This window comes from Acomys minous (assembly GCF_964271855.1).
Source record: "Acomys minous genome assembly, chromosome: 14".
Lineage (NCBI taxonomy): Eukaryota > Metazoa > Chordata > Mammalia > Rodentia > Muridae > Acomys > Acomys minous.
In genome coordinates this window covers 10,282,094-10,300,639 of record NC_140496.1, presented here as the reverse complement: position 1 = coordinate 10,300,639, position 18,546 = coordinate 10,282,094, and the positions used below count along the sequence as shown (strand labels likewise).

General features: G+C 47.8%; 1 protein-coding gene across 1 annotated transcript in view; it reads left to right on the top strand.

The window, feature by feature from the left end:
* The first annotated feature begins 16,261 nt into the window (after positions 1 to 16,261).
* Positions 16,262 to 18,546, top strand: part of CDH13 (cadherin 13) — a 984,669-nt gene continuing 982,384 nt past the window's right edge. The window contains exon 1 of the mRNA XM_084755241.1: positions 16,262 to 16,529. Coding sequence (XP_084611367.1) covers positions 16,485 to 16,529 — 45 coding nt within the window. The 5' untranslated portion in view covers positions 16,262 to 16,484. The remainder of the gene's footprint in view (positions 16,530 to 18,546) is intronic.

Here is an 18,546-nt window from a genome sequence, read left to right as displayed (position 1 = left end):
GCATTGCTGGGGGACATTGAGTTAGCCCTGATCTAGGAAACAGGGTTTGACAGGAGCCTGTGGAACGGCTGAATGGCTCAGCCTACAATGTGTGGCCTACATGTACCACACTGTTAAATCTATGATACAGGCACCAACTGCAGCCATCTGTATTCAAGAGGCATCTGAGAGTCAATAGTCACATAAAGTGATGGGCATGAGCTTCTGCCTGTTACAGATGAAGGCGACAACATGGCAGGCTGATCAAAGTTTGTGTTGTGGGGCTTGGGGTCTGGATTGAAACTCCTTCTTTATAAGCCATGTGCCTCAGTTTACTCATCATAAGTGAGGCTACCTAATGATTCAACTGGCTTCTTAAAATCAGCCTAAATATTGAACAATTGGGTACATGGAATAGCCAGAGTAGTGGCTAGCACATTATTAACAAATATTGGTTATTAAATTATGCTTGTGTTTGCTTCCTGTACTGGGGGTAAAACCTAGCACCCTACACATGCAAAGCAAGTGCCCTACCCATGAGCTTCATCTCAGTATTTTAAATGTTTTAGAAGTCTCTTAAAATAAAATAAAATATAATAAGATGAAACAAAAAACTAGCCCTTCAGAATTGAACAAAACAAACAAACAGAAAGAAAAGAGCCCAAGAGAAGGCACAAGAAATAGAGATTCAGGCTCACACACTCAGACACCCCATGCAAACATGAACTGGAAGCCATCATATATATGCAGAGGGCTGGATGCAGAGCCATGCAGGCCCTGTGCATGCTGCTTCAGGCTCTGTCAGTTTATATGAGCTTCGTTCATGCCGATTCAGAGAGAGCCTTGTTTCCTTAGTGTCCTCCATCCACCCTGGCTCTCCTAATCTTTCTGTCTCCTTTTCTGCGGGGGTTCCCCGAGCCCCGAGATGAGGGATTTGATAGAAACAGACATCTCATTTAGAGATGAGTGTTCCAACGTCTCTCATTCACTCCATAATGTCTGGCTGTGGGTCTCTGTGTTTGCTCCCATCTGCAGCAGAAGGAAGCTTCTCTGGTGATGGCTGAGCAAGGCATTGATCTATGAGTCCAGCCGAATGTCATTAAGAGCCATCGTGTTGCCACAGCTTATTTACTTATTTTTAAGCAGTAGGATTTGGCTGTACTCTCTGCGTTCCCTCCCTTGTTCTCCTCTTGGCTCTTCCTCTCCACTTGATCCTCCTGTTTCAGGCCCCCAGCACATTCATTACTATTGACTCCAGACGTTCTCAACCTGTGGGTCGCTACCCCTCTGGGGGGGGGTGTTGAATGACCCTTTCACAGGGGTTGCTTAAGACCATTGGAAAACACAGATATTTACATTATGATTTATAACAGTAGCAAATTTACAGTTGTGAAGTAGCAAAAAAAAAAAAAAAAAAAAAAAAAAAAAGAAATACTTTTATGGTTGAGGCCACCACAACATGAGGAACTGTGTTAAAAGGTTACAGCACAAAGAAGGTTGAGAACCACTGATTTATTTTTCTTTCCTAACAAGGTCTGTCTGTTCCCTCTAGTTCCTAACCTCTGTGGTTCTACAGATTGTAGCCTGGCTATCACTGACTTAATAGCTAATATCCAAAAATAAGCAAATACATACTGTATTTCTCTTTTTGGGTCTGTGATACCTCACTCAGAATGATTTGTTTTCTAATACCATCCATTTACCTGTGAGTTTCATGACTTCTTATTTTTGCGTGTGTATACAGCACAGTCTTGGGTTTCACAGTGTAATCAAATATTCTGCAACATCTTGATATATAGTGTTTGAGTTCTTTACATATTTTGGATATTATCCCTCCATCAGATGTATAGTTGCCAAAATCTTCCCATTCTGTAGACTGCCACTTTGTCCAGACAATGGTGTTCTTTGATATACAGAAGCTTTTCAGTTTCATAAAGTCCCATTTCTTAATTGTTGATCTTGGTGCTGATGCTAATGGTTTTCTGCTCAGAAAACCTTGTGCTGTGCCAATGAGGTCAAGACTATTCCCCATTTTCTCTTCTACCAAGCTCAGTGGATCTGGTTTTATGTTTCAATCACTGAAACATTTGAAGTTGAGTTTGATTCAGAGTTATAAATATGTATCTATCTGGATTCATCGCCATTTGTTGTAGATGCTGTCTTTTTTTTCAGTATATGTGTCTGGCTTCTTTATAAAAAATCAGGTGTCTATATGTGTGTGGTGTGTGGATGTATGCCTGTGTCTTCAACTCAATTCTAGAATTGAATTCTAGAAAGTCTTTAATTTCTGTCTTGGCTCCTTTTTCATTCAGTAGAGAGTTGTTCGGTTCCCATGAGTTTGTAAGCTTTCTGTTATTTCTCTTGTTGATGTCCAGTTGATGTCCATGATGGTCAGCTAGGATGCAGGATCTTGTTTCAATTTTCTTGTACCTTTTGAGACTTGCTTTCTGTCCAAATATGTGATTGGTTTGGGAGAAAGTTCCATAAAGTATATTCTTTTTTGTTTGGGTGAAATGTTCTGTAAATATCTGCTGGTCCATTTGGTTTATAACATCAGCTGCAGCATTTCTCTGTTCAGCTTTTGTCTGGATGACTTGTCTATTGGCAACAGTGAGGTAATGAAGTCTCTCACTACAAGAAAGTGAGGGTCAATATGTGATTTAAGCTGTAGGAGTGTTTCTTTTACAAACTTGGGCACTCCTGTGTTTGCAGCATAGACTTCAAGAATTGCAATGTCTTTTTGGTGGATTTTTCCTTTGATGAGTATGTAGTATCCTTCCTTGTCTCTTCCGATTAGTTTTGGCTTGCAGTTTATTTTGTCAGATATTAAGATGGCTACACAGCTTGCTTATTAGGTCTGTTTGCTTGGAATATCTTTTTTTTTTTTAAATCCTTTTACCCTGAGAGGATGTTTAGGCATGTTTCTTGGATGCAGCAAAAAGATGGGCTTGCCATGGTGGAGTTGCTGGACTCTAGTGGAGACATAGGGTCCTGGCTTCTGGCGATTGCATTCTTATGCTGGGATCTAGATATCTGGGTTTGGGAATCTTATAATTCTAGGTGCTTATTTCTGGTTGCTTCTTGTTCCCCGGTTTCCGTTACCTTCTCTGGTTCTTAGGAGAGTGTGGTGGCTGTACAGTGCCTGGTAGGAAATTCCTCTGGGATTCTGTTAGGTGTGACTGCTCAGGATTCCAGGAAAAATGTGTTTTCATGGTACTGGGAGCTGACACTTAGAAATGGGGGTGAGATGAGTGGGGCTGGGGGTATCCATAGGATGGAGGAAAGCTGAGCATTCCATCAGGATCTGCCTGGTTCCCTGGGAATGGGGGGGGCGGGGGGGGAGAGTGAGGAGAGGCCGCAGGAGGCAGCCTGCTGCAGAGCTCAGTATGAGAGAGGCCAGGGTAGGAGGAAGCTGGGCTTGGAGGAACAGAGGGAGAGCTGAGGATCTGCAGTTGGCCTACTTACTTCACTGGCCAAAGCGTCCTGTGGGTTCCCAGGAAGGCCGGTTAGAGTTGGGGCCTGGGATAGGGCAATGTGTGTAGGGAAGGAAGGTTGGAGGGGGTATGTCTGTGTGACCCTCTGGAGATGGGGGCAGAGAGGAAGGGGATGCAGAGAAGGTAGTCAGCCGGGTCTCTGGTTTTGGAGAAGCTGAGGGAGCAGTGAAGATCTGCATTCAGCCCACCTGCTTTCCTGCCTGGAGCCCTTTTTAAATTTGAGACAGGGTATTCCTAAGTGGCTCAAATTTGCCTTGAGTTTAAGACTCCCCTGCTGTAATCTCCATGGCTACAGGCTTGTACTATTATCAGGCCTGGCTGAAATAATTAAATAATGATAAAGATCAAATATGACAATATTTTAAATAAAAATAATAAACCAGTAAATTTAAAGACAAAACAATTAAGCTCTTGATTAGTTCTCGGGCAACAGCCCTAATTATTTCTTCAGTTATTCCCACCATGTGCTACAGTTCTTGGCAGGTGGCCAGCACTCAACAGTGATGAGCTAAGTCGGTTGCCTGGCCCAGCACAGTGGAAACTGACTCCAAAGGGAGTCAGAGAAAGGGAAGCCAGGCTTCCGGGGAAGGTGGGGTTTTTCATGACCGCACAGAGAGGCTGAGCTGACAGCCCAGCATCCTGGGGCTCAGATTGGTAAGATAGTACCATAGGTTCCTTTACTCAGGGAGGGTTGGCCGGCCACTGTCATCAGTGGGGGATGTGGGGGGAGGGGAACACTGTCACCGTGCTTCCTGTAGAGCTGGCAAGGATTCAGTGAGGAAAGCATGAATGTGAAGGGTTTGGGCAAGTGCCTTATGCTTGACGAACGTCCCAGTTCTCGTGGCAGTTTTGGATGCGTGAATTTATTTACCAATGCAGAGACATCGCATGGAAGTCCTGTGTCTGCTCGGAGCTGGGTGTACTAAGGCCGTGGGAGAGGATTGGAATTGGTCCCTTAATTCAGAAGGATCCTGGGGGACACCTGTAAATGAATCGCTTGTTCTAAGTGTATGCATTAGGGTGGGAGGAGATGGAAGCCCTACGAGGAAGCAGGAGGTGAAGGGTGCTGAAGATGATGTAATCTCCCAGGAGGTGGGGAGACAGAGGGCCAGGGGCTCTGTGTGGTCAGAGCTTGAGCGCTCACTGGGGAAAGTGAAACAGATTGATTGAATCCCCCCTCTTTAGTGTTTCATGCCAAGATAGGGATTTGGATTGTAATATTAGGGGGCCTTGGGCTGTCATTGAAAGGTGTGCCTGTGTGTGTGTGTGTGTGTGTGTGTGTGTGTGTGTGTGTGTGTTTGACACTGGGTGTCTCACTCTCTTGTTCTCTCTCTTATTTTTTGAGACAGGGTCTCTCTCTACCATGCTCAGCTTTTATGTGGGTCCCGGGGATTTGAACTCAGGTCCTTGTTGTCATACTTTACTGACTTAAGCTGACTTTACTGACTTTACATGACTCTTGTCATGCTGCCTTCCCCTCTGTCATGGAGAGTTTTTACTCATATTAGAGAATTCAGGAAAAAATTTCCTCTTATTTACTACTGAAAGAGGTAATGTCTAAGTCTCAAAGCAAATACTCAAGACTTACTGGTTGTAGTAAAAACTACCCTGGTGGTAATATAGGAGCCAGCTGGGGAGCTGAATTAAGTCGATTACTTTGATTCCAGAAAATTGCGCCTTTTTAAATAACTTGATTCCTGTTATCAAAACAATTGTTAAATAAATGGATGAATAAGTGAATGAGTGAATGAATGAATGAATGAATGGCTACAAGCTATTTCTGCGGAATAATGAGTTAGAAAAGTCCAGGAATGAGTAACCATTTAAACTCCCAAATAATAAGACACCCTCTGGGAATATGCCGGGGGCCTGTCTGTCACCCACTGGGCTCTATGACAAGCTTTGAGAATTCTTTGTCTTCAGTCCTGACACTGTGGTCTCCAGAGCCCCTTGGGGACAAACAGCAAATCAATAGATTCATTACATGTACAAGGGCCTGGCACTTTGAAGAGATTTGAGATGAATTCCTGACCTGTCAAGACAGAGAAAACCACAGTGGAAACTCTGCAGCCTGCCTTGCTCAGGTGTGTCCCAGCTTGCCTCATCCTCTCAGTTCACCTTGGAAAAGGCTACCCTCAATTTATCCAGGGTCTTTCTCACAGCGCATAAGTGCCTGGTCTCAGCAGGATCTTCCAGGCCTGGGTATCAGCCATTAAAATGTACACACTTATTTATGGCAAGTTTTTTTTTTTCTGGGTAGTTTCTTGCCAGAGCCTGGCCAGCATCAGTCCTGTGGCCACTCTGGATTCCCAATGAAGCAGATGCAACAAAACAAAACAAAACAAAACAAAACAAAACAAAAAACCCGCTATCAGCCTGTGCACCAGGTCCGAGTAACACCTATTCATTTTTTTTAAAGGTTGTGTGTGTGTGTGTGTATGTGTGTGTGTGTGTGTGTGTAGGCCAGAAGAGGTTGTTGGATCCCTTGAAGCTGAATTTAGAAGCTGATTGTGAGCTGCTCGTTGCTTTGCTGGGAACTGAACTCTCTCTGGTCCTCTGTAAAAAGCAGTGTGGTCTCTTCCAGTCGAGCCATCTCTCTAGGCCCCATTTATTTCCTGGACTGTAAAGTCCTGTGTGCTCATTGTAAAGCTACGGAACAGTGAACACCAGCAGGCAGAACTCGGGCTCTAGTGAGGGAAGCACGCATGAAAAGAAGCCACAACAAGGAAGGTGGTGACAGAGGATGAAAGGTTCCACGAAGAATAGGGCTCAGGGGGAATGAGCTGACAAAGTGTGGACTGACAAAAGGAAGGCGTTTCTCTGCAGAAGACCTACAGGTGGGCTCAAGGGTCAAAGAGGACCCAGACAAGGGGGCAATGAGTCTACTGGGTAGAGAGACTGGAGTGTGCAAGGACCCAATGCTAAGGGAGAGCCTGGGGTATTTGATGATTTGGTGACTAGCAGTGGCGTACAGGCAGTGAAGGGCAGGAGGAAGAATGAATGAAAATAGGGAGGGAGCTAGGACATCACTTTAGCACGACCTCACAGGCTGGGGCCGTCTCTCCTTGCCCATCATCACTGTGTGCAAAGTGCAGAGTAGAGGGTGGATATGTGTTCGGAAGCAATGGGGACTGTGGGTGTGTGAGAGAGCAGGCGTGGGGGCAGCATCTCTGGTTGGACTTGGAGTTTGCCATTTCAGTCTGTTAGAGCAGCACGGTCCTGGGCTCTACCTAGCTCTCCCCACATCCTCAACTGCACACTGCAGTTCCTGAGTTCTATGGGAGTGCTGGGGATCTGAACTCAGGTCCCCTGCTTATGCAGCGAGCACCTTAGCCACTGAGCCATCTCCCCAGCATGAGATCCTTGAGGAAACACAGGATAAGAACCATTACCAGGCAGAGAACTGCTCGGACACCAAAGATGTAGTGTTGTGTACTCCTCCAGCAAGGGCAAGTAAGAGTATGAGAAGGGCGGGAAAGAGTCTTTTAGATCAATGCATCCCTTTTGTGTCTACTGAATGTCCGCTGTGTGCCAGGACTATGTAGAGGCAACAGCAGACACCATCTTCAATGGGCGTTGCACACCAGCCATTTCAAATCTTGCAGACTTGCTCTGAGTACGCAACAAAAGTGTCTTGAGCTTGCCTCTTCTGGCGCTCACTCAGTTAAATCCCACCAGCTGCCACACATTCCGAATCATTAAAATGTAGTTTTCTGTGCTTAACTTGCTTCCACAGATTAACTTTCCCCCACTCATTACAGCAGCCCTGACCTTGGTCTATTCATAAAAGGCGGCAGACACCATTAGCTGGGTGGGTTTCCTTCTATAGGAAACAGCAGCTTATCTGCAGAGGCATTGGCAGATTTGGATTACATTGCAAATGAACGCATCCGCTGGAAACGTTCAGGGATCCGCACTGCATTGTAAATAAATTTTCCCTAGTAATTGTCAAGTGATGGCCTTACAGTCCTGCCGGGGGAGGGAAACAGCTACAGAACTCAGCAGCTTTGCTGCACCGTTCAAAGCGGAACCAGGGGATTTGCCTTGGAGGAGCCAGGGAGCCAGGATTAGCTGGGCGAAAGGAGAGGGCCACTGGGTACGGTGAGACATTGTTAAGGACTTGGATTTGTGATTATTAAGAACATTAATTATGGGATATGCTCATGTAAAGGTCTATGCCAAAAAGTGAGTTCGGTTTTCAGCCTTACCCTGAGCAGAGCATAGACCAAAGAATGGTGTTTGCATTAGTTATTTTTCTCTAGTTGTGATTAAGAACAAAACTAAAACAAAAAATCTTGGCAGGAACAAGTTAAAGGGAGAATGGTTCATTTCGGCTAGAGGTTTCAGGGGATAGGAGTCCTTGGACCATGGCAGCTCGTGTGACTCTGCCCCTAGTGGTGGGAGGTTGTCTTGCAGCTTGTTCACATATCAGTGATCAGGAAGCAGGACACTCCTGGGACAGTTGGGCTGGACTATAACCCAGAAAGAAAGGCTCCATGCCTTTCTCAGTGATCCACCTGCACCAACTATGGCTTCCACCCAAAAAGTTTCACAACCTTCCATAACAAAGCTATCAGCGAGGGACTGCGTATTTAAACACAGAGTTCCATGGGGAGGCAGTCCACGTTCAAAGCGACTGTAGCAGGCTCACTTACGCATTGGTGTATTAAGTCTGAATAACAAAAAGCCACAGCTTTCTGCGTGCCTCATCCTGGTAAACATTGTTTCTTGTTTCCTACATACCCATGGTTGTCTTAGTGGATTTAATGGATCTGAGCTGAGCCTCCCACTGTGACTGGCAGTGCACATCTGGGTTGAGCTGGGGCTGGCTTAGCTTCACAGGTTATTCCATTGTTGTTAGACCAGCCAATAGCCAGGGAGTGACAGCAATTTTCATACAGATGGCAGAGGTGTGGGACAGTGTGCTGGCTGGTTTCAATTGTTAATACAGCCTACAGCCACCTAGGAAGATAGGCTCAATGAAGGGTTGACTAGATTAGGTTGGCCTATGGGCATGACTGTGGGACATTGCCTTGACTGATGTGGCATGACCCAGCCTGAAAGTGAACACTCTTCCTAGGTTTGGGTTTCTGGACTATATAAGAGCTGAGAAGGTAGCTGAGCACTAGGTGTGGTTGTTTGAATAGGAATTACCCCAATAGATTCATGGGTTTGGATTCTTGGCCCATAGGGAGTAGTACTTTAGGAGGTGTGGCTTTGTTGGAGTAGGTGGGGCCTTGTTAGGAAGTGTGTCACTATGGAGGCGGGCTTTGAGGTCTTACATATTCAAGCTATGCCTACTGTGGCTCACAGTCTCCTGCTGCTGCCTGCTGCTCAAGATGTAGAACTCTCAGATACCCACTATATCTTCCTGCTCACTCTTGTGATTCCTGACCTAATGATAATGGACTAACTCTGAACTGTAAGCCAGCCCCAATGAAATGTTTTCCTTTATACGAGTTGCCCTGGTCATGGTGCCTCTTCACAGCAATGGAAACCCTAGCTAAGATGCATTGCTCTTGGCTATGGGTGTCATGTGACTGGCTTTTCCAGATCCCTGCTGTCTTGAGTTGGTGGAATGCAATCTGAAACCATGGCCTGAAACAAGCCCTTCTTCTCTAAGTTGCTTTGTCTCAGGGCATGTATCCCAGTGACAGAATCCCTGCATCCCAGGAGCTACACCCCACCTCCTCCACCCCATGGTTGTTACCAACCTAAGCCACAGGCACAAGGGAGTTCATTCCACCTGTGATAAGGCAGGAGAGGGTGCAGGGATGGGTGAGGCTGTTCTACTGTGTTAGGAAGGATGCTTGTCCTGATCTACTCTTGTGCAAGTGCATATTGTGTGCCAGACACCCTGTTAGCCAGTCAGGAAGGCTGCCATGCTATCACACGGCCCCACTCACCGCTAAGAATTTTGGGATGGAGAATCCAAGCTCTTGTTGTCTTCTGAACAGTCAACATGGGCGCCTTCAACAAAGTCTGTCCATGCTTCAATCAGATGTAAGAAAGTGATGTAAAACGAGAATGAGAAATTGAACTCCTCCTGTGAGCAGCTTCAGCGAAGCCTCCCCTGGCAACGGGATTGAGGATGACATTTAATCAGGACCCTCAAGCCACTCAGCCTCTTCTGCTGCTATCCTCTGGCTGCCAGACCTTTCTCCAAGTGTTCCCGCTCCCCCATTTCCCCTTTGTTCTAGCTCAAGGGTTCCCCATCGGGAGACCAGGAGCAGGCTAGAGAGGTCATGCTTTGCAGACTTTGGGACCATTAGGACAAATCTCATCTCAGGGCAAAGGTAAACAATAACACGTTTATGCACACATGTACACACACACACACACACACACACACACACACACACACACACACACACTCACTCCTGCCATACGGACACTGACATTTTGCAACTTACCTAGTTTTGGACTCTGAGGAGTGAACTTTTTTTTTTTTTATTCATTTAGAAGCTAGTGTGGTGTTATGAGCAATATTTTGCATTTATTTATTTATTTTTGGTCACCATTTATAAGAAGTCCTTTCCCTGATAGGTGGAAAACTAGGATAACTTCTGCAACATTGGGCCCTGATGGTGCCAAATTCCCATCCCTCACCACACTTGCTCCCCACCCCCATGGCCTGTGATTCTTCGGGTCTCACAGCCCTCTGTGGCACCTTGTGATGGGGTGACATCTTCCCTCTCCGATCACAGCTTCCTAAGCACTCGAACCTCACCGCATCATCCCTCTCCCTATTCCCTAGCTCAGTGGCCCTCAACCTGTGGATCAAGTGACCCTTTCCCAGGGGTCACCCAAGACCATTAGAAAACACAGATATTTACATTACAATTCATAACAGTAGCAAAATTACAGTTATGAAGTAGCAACAGGAATAATCCTATGGCCAAGGTTCAGCTCAACATGAGGAACTGTGTTAAAGGGCCGCGGCGTTAGAAAGGTTGAGGATTGCTGGCCCAACACCATGGCTGCAATAGGCTCTTCCAGAGGGGTTTACAGTGGCCAAACGAAGAGCTCAGAGTTATACAGAACTGGGGGAGAGGTTCTCAGGGTTGCCTTTTGTGTTGTAAGATGCAGAATGTAGGCCCTACGCCCCTGAGGTTACTTACAAACTATGTCTGGGGAGGAGGCCTGATATTTCTTTTTCTGGTATGACCAACTCCCATCCAGGCCCACACTCTGAGAGCCACTGTGTTGCCAAACTGATCTATTTTAGTTCTCCCTGCAGAAGTAACCCCGGTTACTGATTTGGGTAAGGGAGACACCTAGAGGGGGTTTTTTAATGGTTTTCCAGTCATGGGTTAAGGCTGATGTCTGAATGCCCAGTGTTGCTGCTTAAGAAGGAAGGGAATCCCAAAGGCACAGGCCAATTTAGCCGAGGTGACCCAATATCCCGCATTAGTTACCTGTGGCTTTGATAAAATACGATGACCAAAAGCAACTTATCAAAGACGGTGTTTATTTTAGCTTATGGCTCCACAGGGACAAAAGTCCTTCATGGTGGGAGGCATGGGGGCAGGTAGCAGAAAGCTGAGCGATCACATCTTCAACTGCACGCAGGAGTAAGAGAGTGAACTGGAAGTGTGTGTGTTAGGGGGCAGAGCTATGGACTCTCAAAGCCCAGTTTAGGGGTTTGTAACCTCCCTAAACAGCATGGTCAACTGAAGACCAAGGGTTCAAATATGGTAGCCTATCATGGACATTTCTCATCCAATCTATCATACACCCCAGCCCATGCACATTGCTGTTTGCAAATATTGCTTCTAGTAAACATGTTCACAGACCAAAAGGGATGAAGGAGCACATCTTATTCCTCAGTGTGGGGGCTCTGCCCTTACTGAGGAAAGGCAGGAGGATCCCTTACTCCAAGTGTCCTCCACAAAAGATCTCTAAGCACCTACATGCTCAGTCTAGCCCCAGCAAGCTTGCCCGCAAACTCTGTTTCATAGCTTGGTGGTAGTCATAGGGAAAGGGTGGGTTGTGATTTCTGTTGTCAACTTTATACAAGCTGGAGTCAGGTAAGAGAAAGACGTCTCAATCACTGGATTGCTTTGATCAAACAGGCATGTGGTCACGTCTGTGGAGCATTTTCTCGGTTGCTAATTGTTACAGGGAGCCCCGTTCATCTGTGAGCAGTGCACCCTTAGGCTGGTGGGTCTGCATTACATAGGAAAGTCAGCTCAACAGGAGCTGAGAAGGGAATGAAGAAAAGCCACGCTTTCTGTATTCCATCATCCCTGTTTCAATTCCTACCTCTAGGTTCCTGCCTCAAGTTCCTGGCATGGCTTCCTTCAACGATGGGGCTATAACTGGTGAGCTGAAATATACCCTTTCCTTTCCAAGTTGATTTCAGTCAGAGAGCAGGAGCACCATCACAGGAAAACAACACATTAGCTACTTTTCTTGTCCTGTGATCAAATACCTCCAGACAAGCAGTGACTTGAGTAAGGAGAGTTATTTCACCTCAGGTCCATTCTGGAGGGCAGGTGTGGCCACAGGAAGTTGGTTGGTGGCAGTGGAAGCATATGGCAGCCACTTGCTCTCTTATCTCAGTGGAATAAAAAAACAGAGATGGGACGGAAAATGTCAGCCTGTCTGCAGACCTCAAGGCCTGGGGGGTGGGGGTGGGGGTTCCACCAGAGACATGTTTTATCTGGCCGGGTCTTATCTCCTCAAGGTTCCACAACCTTCAGAAACAGCACCACCATCTGGGGACCATGCATGTAACCAAGGAATCCTGTGGGAGTTGGGGACCCATCTCTCATCCATACCTAAAGGAAGAGCAAGCCAAAGCTGAGAGAGTCTCCTGAGGCTTGGACTTCCTACTGGTCCTCCATTGTTTCTTGCTCCTTAACAAGTCACGTGGCAAAGCCATGTGATGAACTGAGTGACAGAGGGAGCACAAAAGGAAGCATAGAACAGGGTTCTGGCTCAGGAAAGGTGGGTGCTTTCCTGACTAAGAATTTGGTATTGAGGAGAGAGACCTGAAGGATTGTGTTCCACTTTGGGATGACAGCATGGTTAGCACTAAGACTTGTTGACTAGCATATGGCATGGACTTCCTTCCGTTATATCCCAAGGCCTCAAGGAACTGTGAGAGCTGTTTCTCTTCATGGGGCTGCCTGTTTGTTTTGCCATTGTTCTGTTTCAAATCACAGCACAGGCAAAATTTGAAAAAAAAAATGTGTCTCTGCTGTACTATATACTTATCTGCTATCAGCCCATAGGAGCAGGCATAGGTATACACAAACACATACACACATCCCACGTGCCTGTGCACATACATACAAGCATGTGCACATCCCTAGCCATCTCTACCCACTCTGGAATGTATTCAGCCACATTATCCAAGCACAGGAAATAGACCTAACCCCTGGCACCCACAGGAGGCAGCTGCCGGTTGTTGGATGATCTGTCAGTTCTCTGGCCAAGTCGAAGTGCCTTGAAAGGGTGTGAACCTCCAATGGTCTAAAGACAGCCTCGTATCTGTGACAGTGACTGCACTTTCTGAGGGCTGGTGTAAAGGAGGCCAAGTGGGAACAGGTAGAGAGCTGTGGTTCTCAGAACCAGCATTATTGGCCACCATTGATCAGTCCATCAGTCACAAGCCCCCATTAGGGACCCAAAAGGAAAACAAGCTGAACTGCACACACAAAAAAATGGATTTCCTCTTCAGAAGGCTTTTATCATCAGAAGGAAATGATTTATTTCCTGTCTTGTTTGATCAAAATTCCATCCTATGCTTTATGGCCAAATCACATTCTCTGTGTGTAGAGGGGAGTGTGTGTGTGTGTGTGTGTGTGTGTGTGTGTGTGTGTGTGTGTGTGTGTATGAAAATATTTGGGCTTTGCAGCCATTGTTGCAGTGTGGCCATGTTAGGCGTCCCATTTTATTGAGGGGAAACTGAGGCTTGAAGTGTCAAAGCTACTAGTTCAATGTGGGTGGAGCCTGCAGGTCCCAATGCAGCCCATAGCATGCTGGTAAGGCTCTTCCTACCATTTTAAGCTTAGAGAGCCAGAGTTCTCCAAGCATTATTAAGAGCATCTCACGGCTTGAGAACCCAACTCTTCCCAGGCTTGGTGAGTGAGTTTGTAGAAATGGAGGCAAGGAAAGAGTAAGGAGCAGGCATCCTTAGAGTCAGAAGTTGGCTGGAACTTTTCTTGCTGGACAGTAGAAGCTCCCAGAACGGACGTCCAGGAATATTGGCATGAGAGGGTCAAGATTCCCATCCACAAGCTGCAACTGTCCTTGCTGAAACTATCAGGCTCGTAGAGAGCCATCCATGCCCTGATCCTCACCTCAGCTATGCATCTGTGTGATGGGTTTGAGGTCAGGTTAGAGAAAATTGCCCTTGGCCAAGCCAAGCCATCTCACTCGGGGCTTGGGGGAATCTCTAGCCACTGGCCTAATTAGGACAAACCCCACAGACCTCTAGCTCCACCAGGGTCAATTCTGAAGGGTTGTTCTAAGCTCTGAGGTGGACAGGGCCTTTCCTGTGATGGCACTTTCTGCACATCTGATTCTAGGCTCTCTTCCTGCAGACGTCTTCTTGAGAATTCTCCCCCAGTAAAGGCACTTTGCAAAAAAAAATGTCCCTGATCCCTATTGCCAGGGAAACCGACCAACCTGTCTGACAGTGACCACAAAGCACCCAAGCCTTGCAGTGACACATGTCACTCTCAATCACAGCTCCTTGGCCTAGATCTGCTCACCTGCCCCACCCCAATCAGAAACAATTCTAGCCCTGACATTTAGTCAGAAGGCAGAAGGCCAGATATATTTGGTGAGAGGCACTAAGGAGGACGGATTGGGGCAAGCATGGGAAGGCTGGCCAAAGTACCAAGGCAGGACACCAAATTGTCACTGAGTGCAGCTTAGGACCCTTGTTCCTCATAGAAGGGCCTCCCCGGGCAGAGCTGTTGTTATGAAGATAAGGGAAGGCCTTTCTAGCCCGCCCACCAGTGCACAGTCATCTTGATTCCCCATCCTCTGAGCTGAGCTGTTTCTTTTTTCTGTCTTCCTGTCTGTGTTTGCTAATCTCTTGTCTCAGGGCAACTGGCCTGGTTGACCAGATGGCCATTTTCCTGGAATAGAGACTAATAAAGAGATTTCAGATATCTTTATTTGGATCGTTTTAGATTCCATGCTTGTCCTTTATCTCTGAGCAGCAACTTGAATATGGCTCTCCAGACCATGGCTCTCACACTGTCATGTTGTGTCATATCGTCTACTTATAGGCCATATTTATTAAAGTTCGGGGCAGATGGTGCTGTATATGCAATAGGATGAGAACAAGTGAGGCAGCAGTTTCTTCAGCATCTTTTGGTGGGCTCTTTGGGTGGCATTGCTGTCTGTAAGGTATGCAATTGGCTAAAACAACCAAGCCCTAGACATCACAGCATTATCATCAATGACCTTGGGATTGCATGCAATGACTGAGCTAATGACCAAAGGGCAGACAAAGGGGGGATTTTAGGAGTATGTCAGTTTGCATGTGTGAAGTCCTTGTTCTGTCACTGAATCCCCACCCATTGTGACCTTAGGAGTTTTAACCAGAAGACAAACTGAGATGCACAGTCTGGGCAACTAGCTGAGTAAAGAGCTGGGCTGGTGGCAAGCTAGTTCAGCCCCAGACTCTGGGCTTCTCCTCACCTTTGCCTAGTTCTTGATTGACATAGCTATCTATTTTTTAAATATATACCAGTAATTGTCTCTATATTCCAGGCCCTGTGCCAGATATTGGAATATTTCCCAGCCCGATGGATCAGAATGTGGTCCGTTGCTCAGCACCTGGCTATGACAGATGTCACATGATACATTTATATACCAGTGTCGAATGTAACTTATACACATTTCTACAACAAAACCTGATGTCACTTATTTTTCTTATTGCTTTGGCCACTAGGAATCTCATATCCAAATCACAGCACCTCAGCTGTAATTGGGAATCAACGTTTTACTTTTCTAAACTTTTCCTGTGGCCCAAGTTTTCTATCTCAGATGAATAAATGCCCTTTATTGTGAAACACCATAAGCCATCTTAGAAAGAAGGCTGCATGATACAAGGACTTTACTGCCTTAGCCTGAGATGTCTCTGAGAGAAGAAACTCCTTATGTGTCCTGGTTACTCTACTTTCCAGGGCTCCCCAACTGTAAGATTCCTTGAGCCTGGGAATAGCTCGGAGCCTCTGAAAGGTCACATCCACATGGGAAAAACAGAATTTGCTCAAGTCACGGTCCTGGCTTTGGTGCCAGGCTCACGCTTGTGGAGTGGCGGCCAGTCACACTCTCACCTGAGCAGTTAATAAAATCTATTGCTCCTTGATGGATTTTTCCTGCAAGCTAGAATTGATCTGTCCTCTTTGTGATTTGTGTGATGGCGGAAAAAACACCAAACACCACTGTGGCTGAGCCACTTTGGGGGAGGAAAAGAAAGGGGACCACGGGGAAGCAGGGAGCCAAAGAAATCTGCCAGCAAGGCTTTGAGGACATACATAGAGGGCTGGGGCTGCTGGCGTCATTTTATGTGATTTATCGAGAATAAAGTGGATCTTATTAACATTTTAATAAAGAGAATCTTTTTGCACTGTGTTCGAAGTGGCTGCCGGTCCGAGTGCAATTTCAGTTCTCAAGGAAAGTGCAATAGGCTGGCATTGCTGAGCCTGATTTGTGAGGCTGGGCCCCAGGAGTGTAAAAAAAAAAAAAAAGCTAGCGTGCCGCCTCCTTGCTAGGAGGGGGTTCTCTCCCCGCGAGGTGCTCGCCCCTATCTGCCATGCAAAACGAGGGAGCTTTATGAAGGAATCCGTCTTGTAAAGCCATTGGTCCTGGTCATCAGCCGCTACCCAATGCTTTCGCGATGCTGCCGCTGATCTATTTGGGAAGTTGGCTGGCTGGCGAGGCAGAGCCTCTCCTCAAAGGCTGGCTCCCACGGAAAATATGCTCAGTGCAGCCGCGTGTGTGAATGCAAACGCCGCCAGGCGCTTCTTCTAGTCAGGCAAGATGCAGCCAAGAACTCCGCTCGCCTTGTGCGTCCTGCTGTCCCAGGTAGGGAATGCGAGCCGCAGTTAGCGCGCTCCGCACCAGCTTTCTGCATTCAGATCGCCCTGATCGGCATGGCCAGGAGGATCGGAGGGTCGCGGGGCTTTTGGTGCGGCCATACAGACTGAGCTCGCTCAGATGCGAGGTCACCCCTGGCTCCGATCCTAGAGGAGCCTGGCTTCCCATGCCAGCTAGTCTCGGTGTGCGGTGTGTGTGTGTGTGTGTGTGTGTGTGTGTGTGTGTGTGTGTGTGTGTGTGTGTGTGTGTGTGTGTGTGTGTGTGTTCTTTCATACGGGGAGGACAGAGCCTTTTTGCAAGCCGGGGCGACATCCTGTCTGACATCAAGTGGGGTAACTTTGGTTTGCCTCCTCCAGAGGTCTGTGCATCTGGTACACACTCCTAGGGATTGTGCTTGCCGGGTCGCCCTTTTCCTTAGCCGGGAAGAGCCATTCTGTTTGGGATCGCGAGCTGCAGGGCTGCTGGGCTGCGAGAGGCCAGAGCTGGTATCATTGACTTCCCTGGGTGCTCCTTCTCGCTTCACCCAGCCGGGCTGGCGAGCTGCAAGGCACCTCCAGCCAGCGGATCTTCGGATCTCCGGATCTCCGCAGCCCCGGCTGCTGCTGTCTTTCAAAGCCCAGGCAGGCACCCGCCGCTCCCGCATTGGGGTCTTCCGGTTCTCCAGCCCCGGGCTCAAAAGGGCCTGAGCGCGGGTCGCCTATCCAGAGGGCAGGCCCAGTACCCCCCCCCCCCCAGCCCCTTGGGCTCCCATTGTCCAGACAGCTGGAGCTCCTAGCCGAGTCCTAGCTGCCTCCGCTGCTGTCTTCTCAGGGCGGGTGGCGCTGAGCGCAAGGAAAAGTTCAAGCCTCCTTAGCAGGCTGCAGCTGCCTGCCGGGTAACCCTCCAGATTGCTTCGGTGCCAGGCCAGGGCTGGCAGAGCAAGAGAGGCGTGCTGGGGGTCCTCCCCAGCTGGGCTGAAGCCCGGAGATCTCTGGAAGTTTGGTTGTAGGAAAGCAATGTTTAACTGACAGGCCAGAGGCGCTGGAGGCTGAGGGGGCACACCCAGCCCTCCTCTGGGGACTCAGGCCCCAGAGAGCACACAGGCTTCGTCCCTCCTTGTCCCGTTATGCAGCCCCTGGGACCCAGAGGTAGCAACCCACAAGTGGATGGGTGCAGGGGTGTTAGGGCCATGCAGAGAGAAGTGGAAAGGAATGCCTGAGGGACGGGTGCTGAGTTGCTGGCCAGGATTCTTGGGTGCCAGAGCAAACGGCACATGGTTGAGCAGGAAGTGGGAAAGAGGAAAGAAAGTCAGGGTTTTGTAGGTAGCTTTCTAAAGGGAGATGGCTGCTGGAGAGGGACTAGCACCCCAGAAATGCCACGACCATAGAAAAGATGTGTGTTTGTGTGTGTGTGTGTGTGTGTGTGTGTGTGTGTGTGTGTGTGTGTGTGTGTGTGTGTTTTCCTTCCAGGACCTTGAGTAAGTAAGTAAGATGCTTACTGCTGGGCAGACTCTCCCTGACTTCTGACGTCTTCAGTGGACACACAGTCCTGGAGTACACAACAGTTGTTGCTGCTTTCCTAGCAAGGGTTTCCTAGCTGGTTCTCCAAGGACCCTGCTATGGATCCTATGGTTGCTTTTGAACCAGCTTCCCACACCTCCAGAGATCTAACTATCCCTGACACTGTGTGTCTCCCAGTTAGCAAGGAGGTGGGGGGGACAGAGCATACCTGGATGGAAAGATCCAGACAGATCCTTCCTGCCCTCTGCTGCTGGTTGAACCACCAAGGGCAAGTTGCTCACCCTGTTTGAGCTCCCAGGTTCTCCACTGTGGAAGAATCCATTACCATCAGCCCCGGAACTGCTAGGTGGACCAGGCTGCATGCAACAGGCAGCCCCGGGCAATGTATTTCACAAGGCCCGCCTCCCGGGTGTGTGTGTGGGGGGGGCTGTTGGCATCTCGGGCATGGGCTGTTGCCTTGCCTAGGACTTTTGTAGTCCTCCTGTCTTAGTATGTATTTGAATATG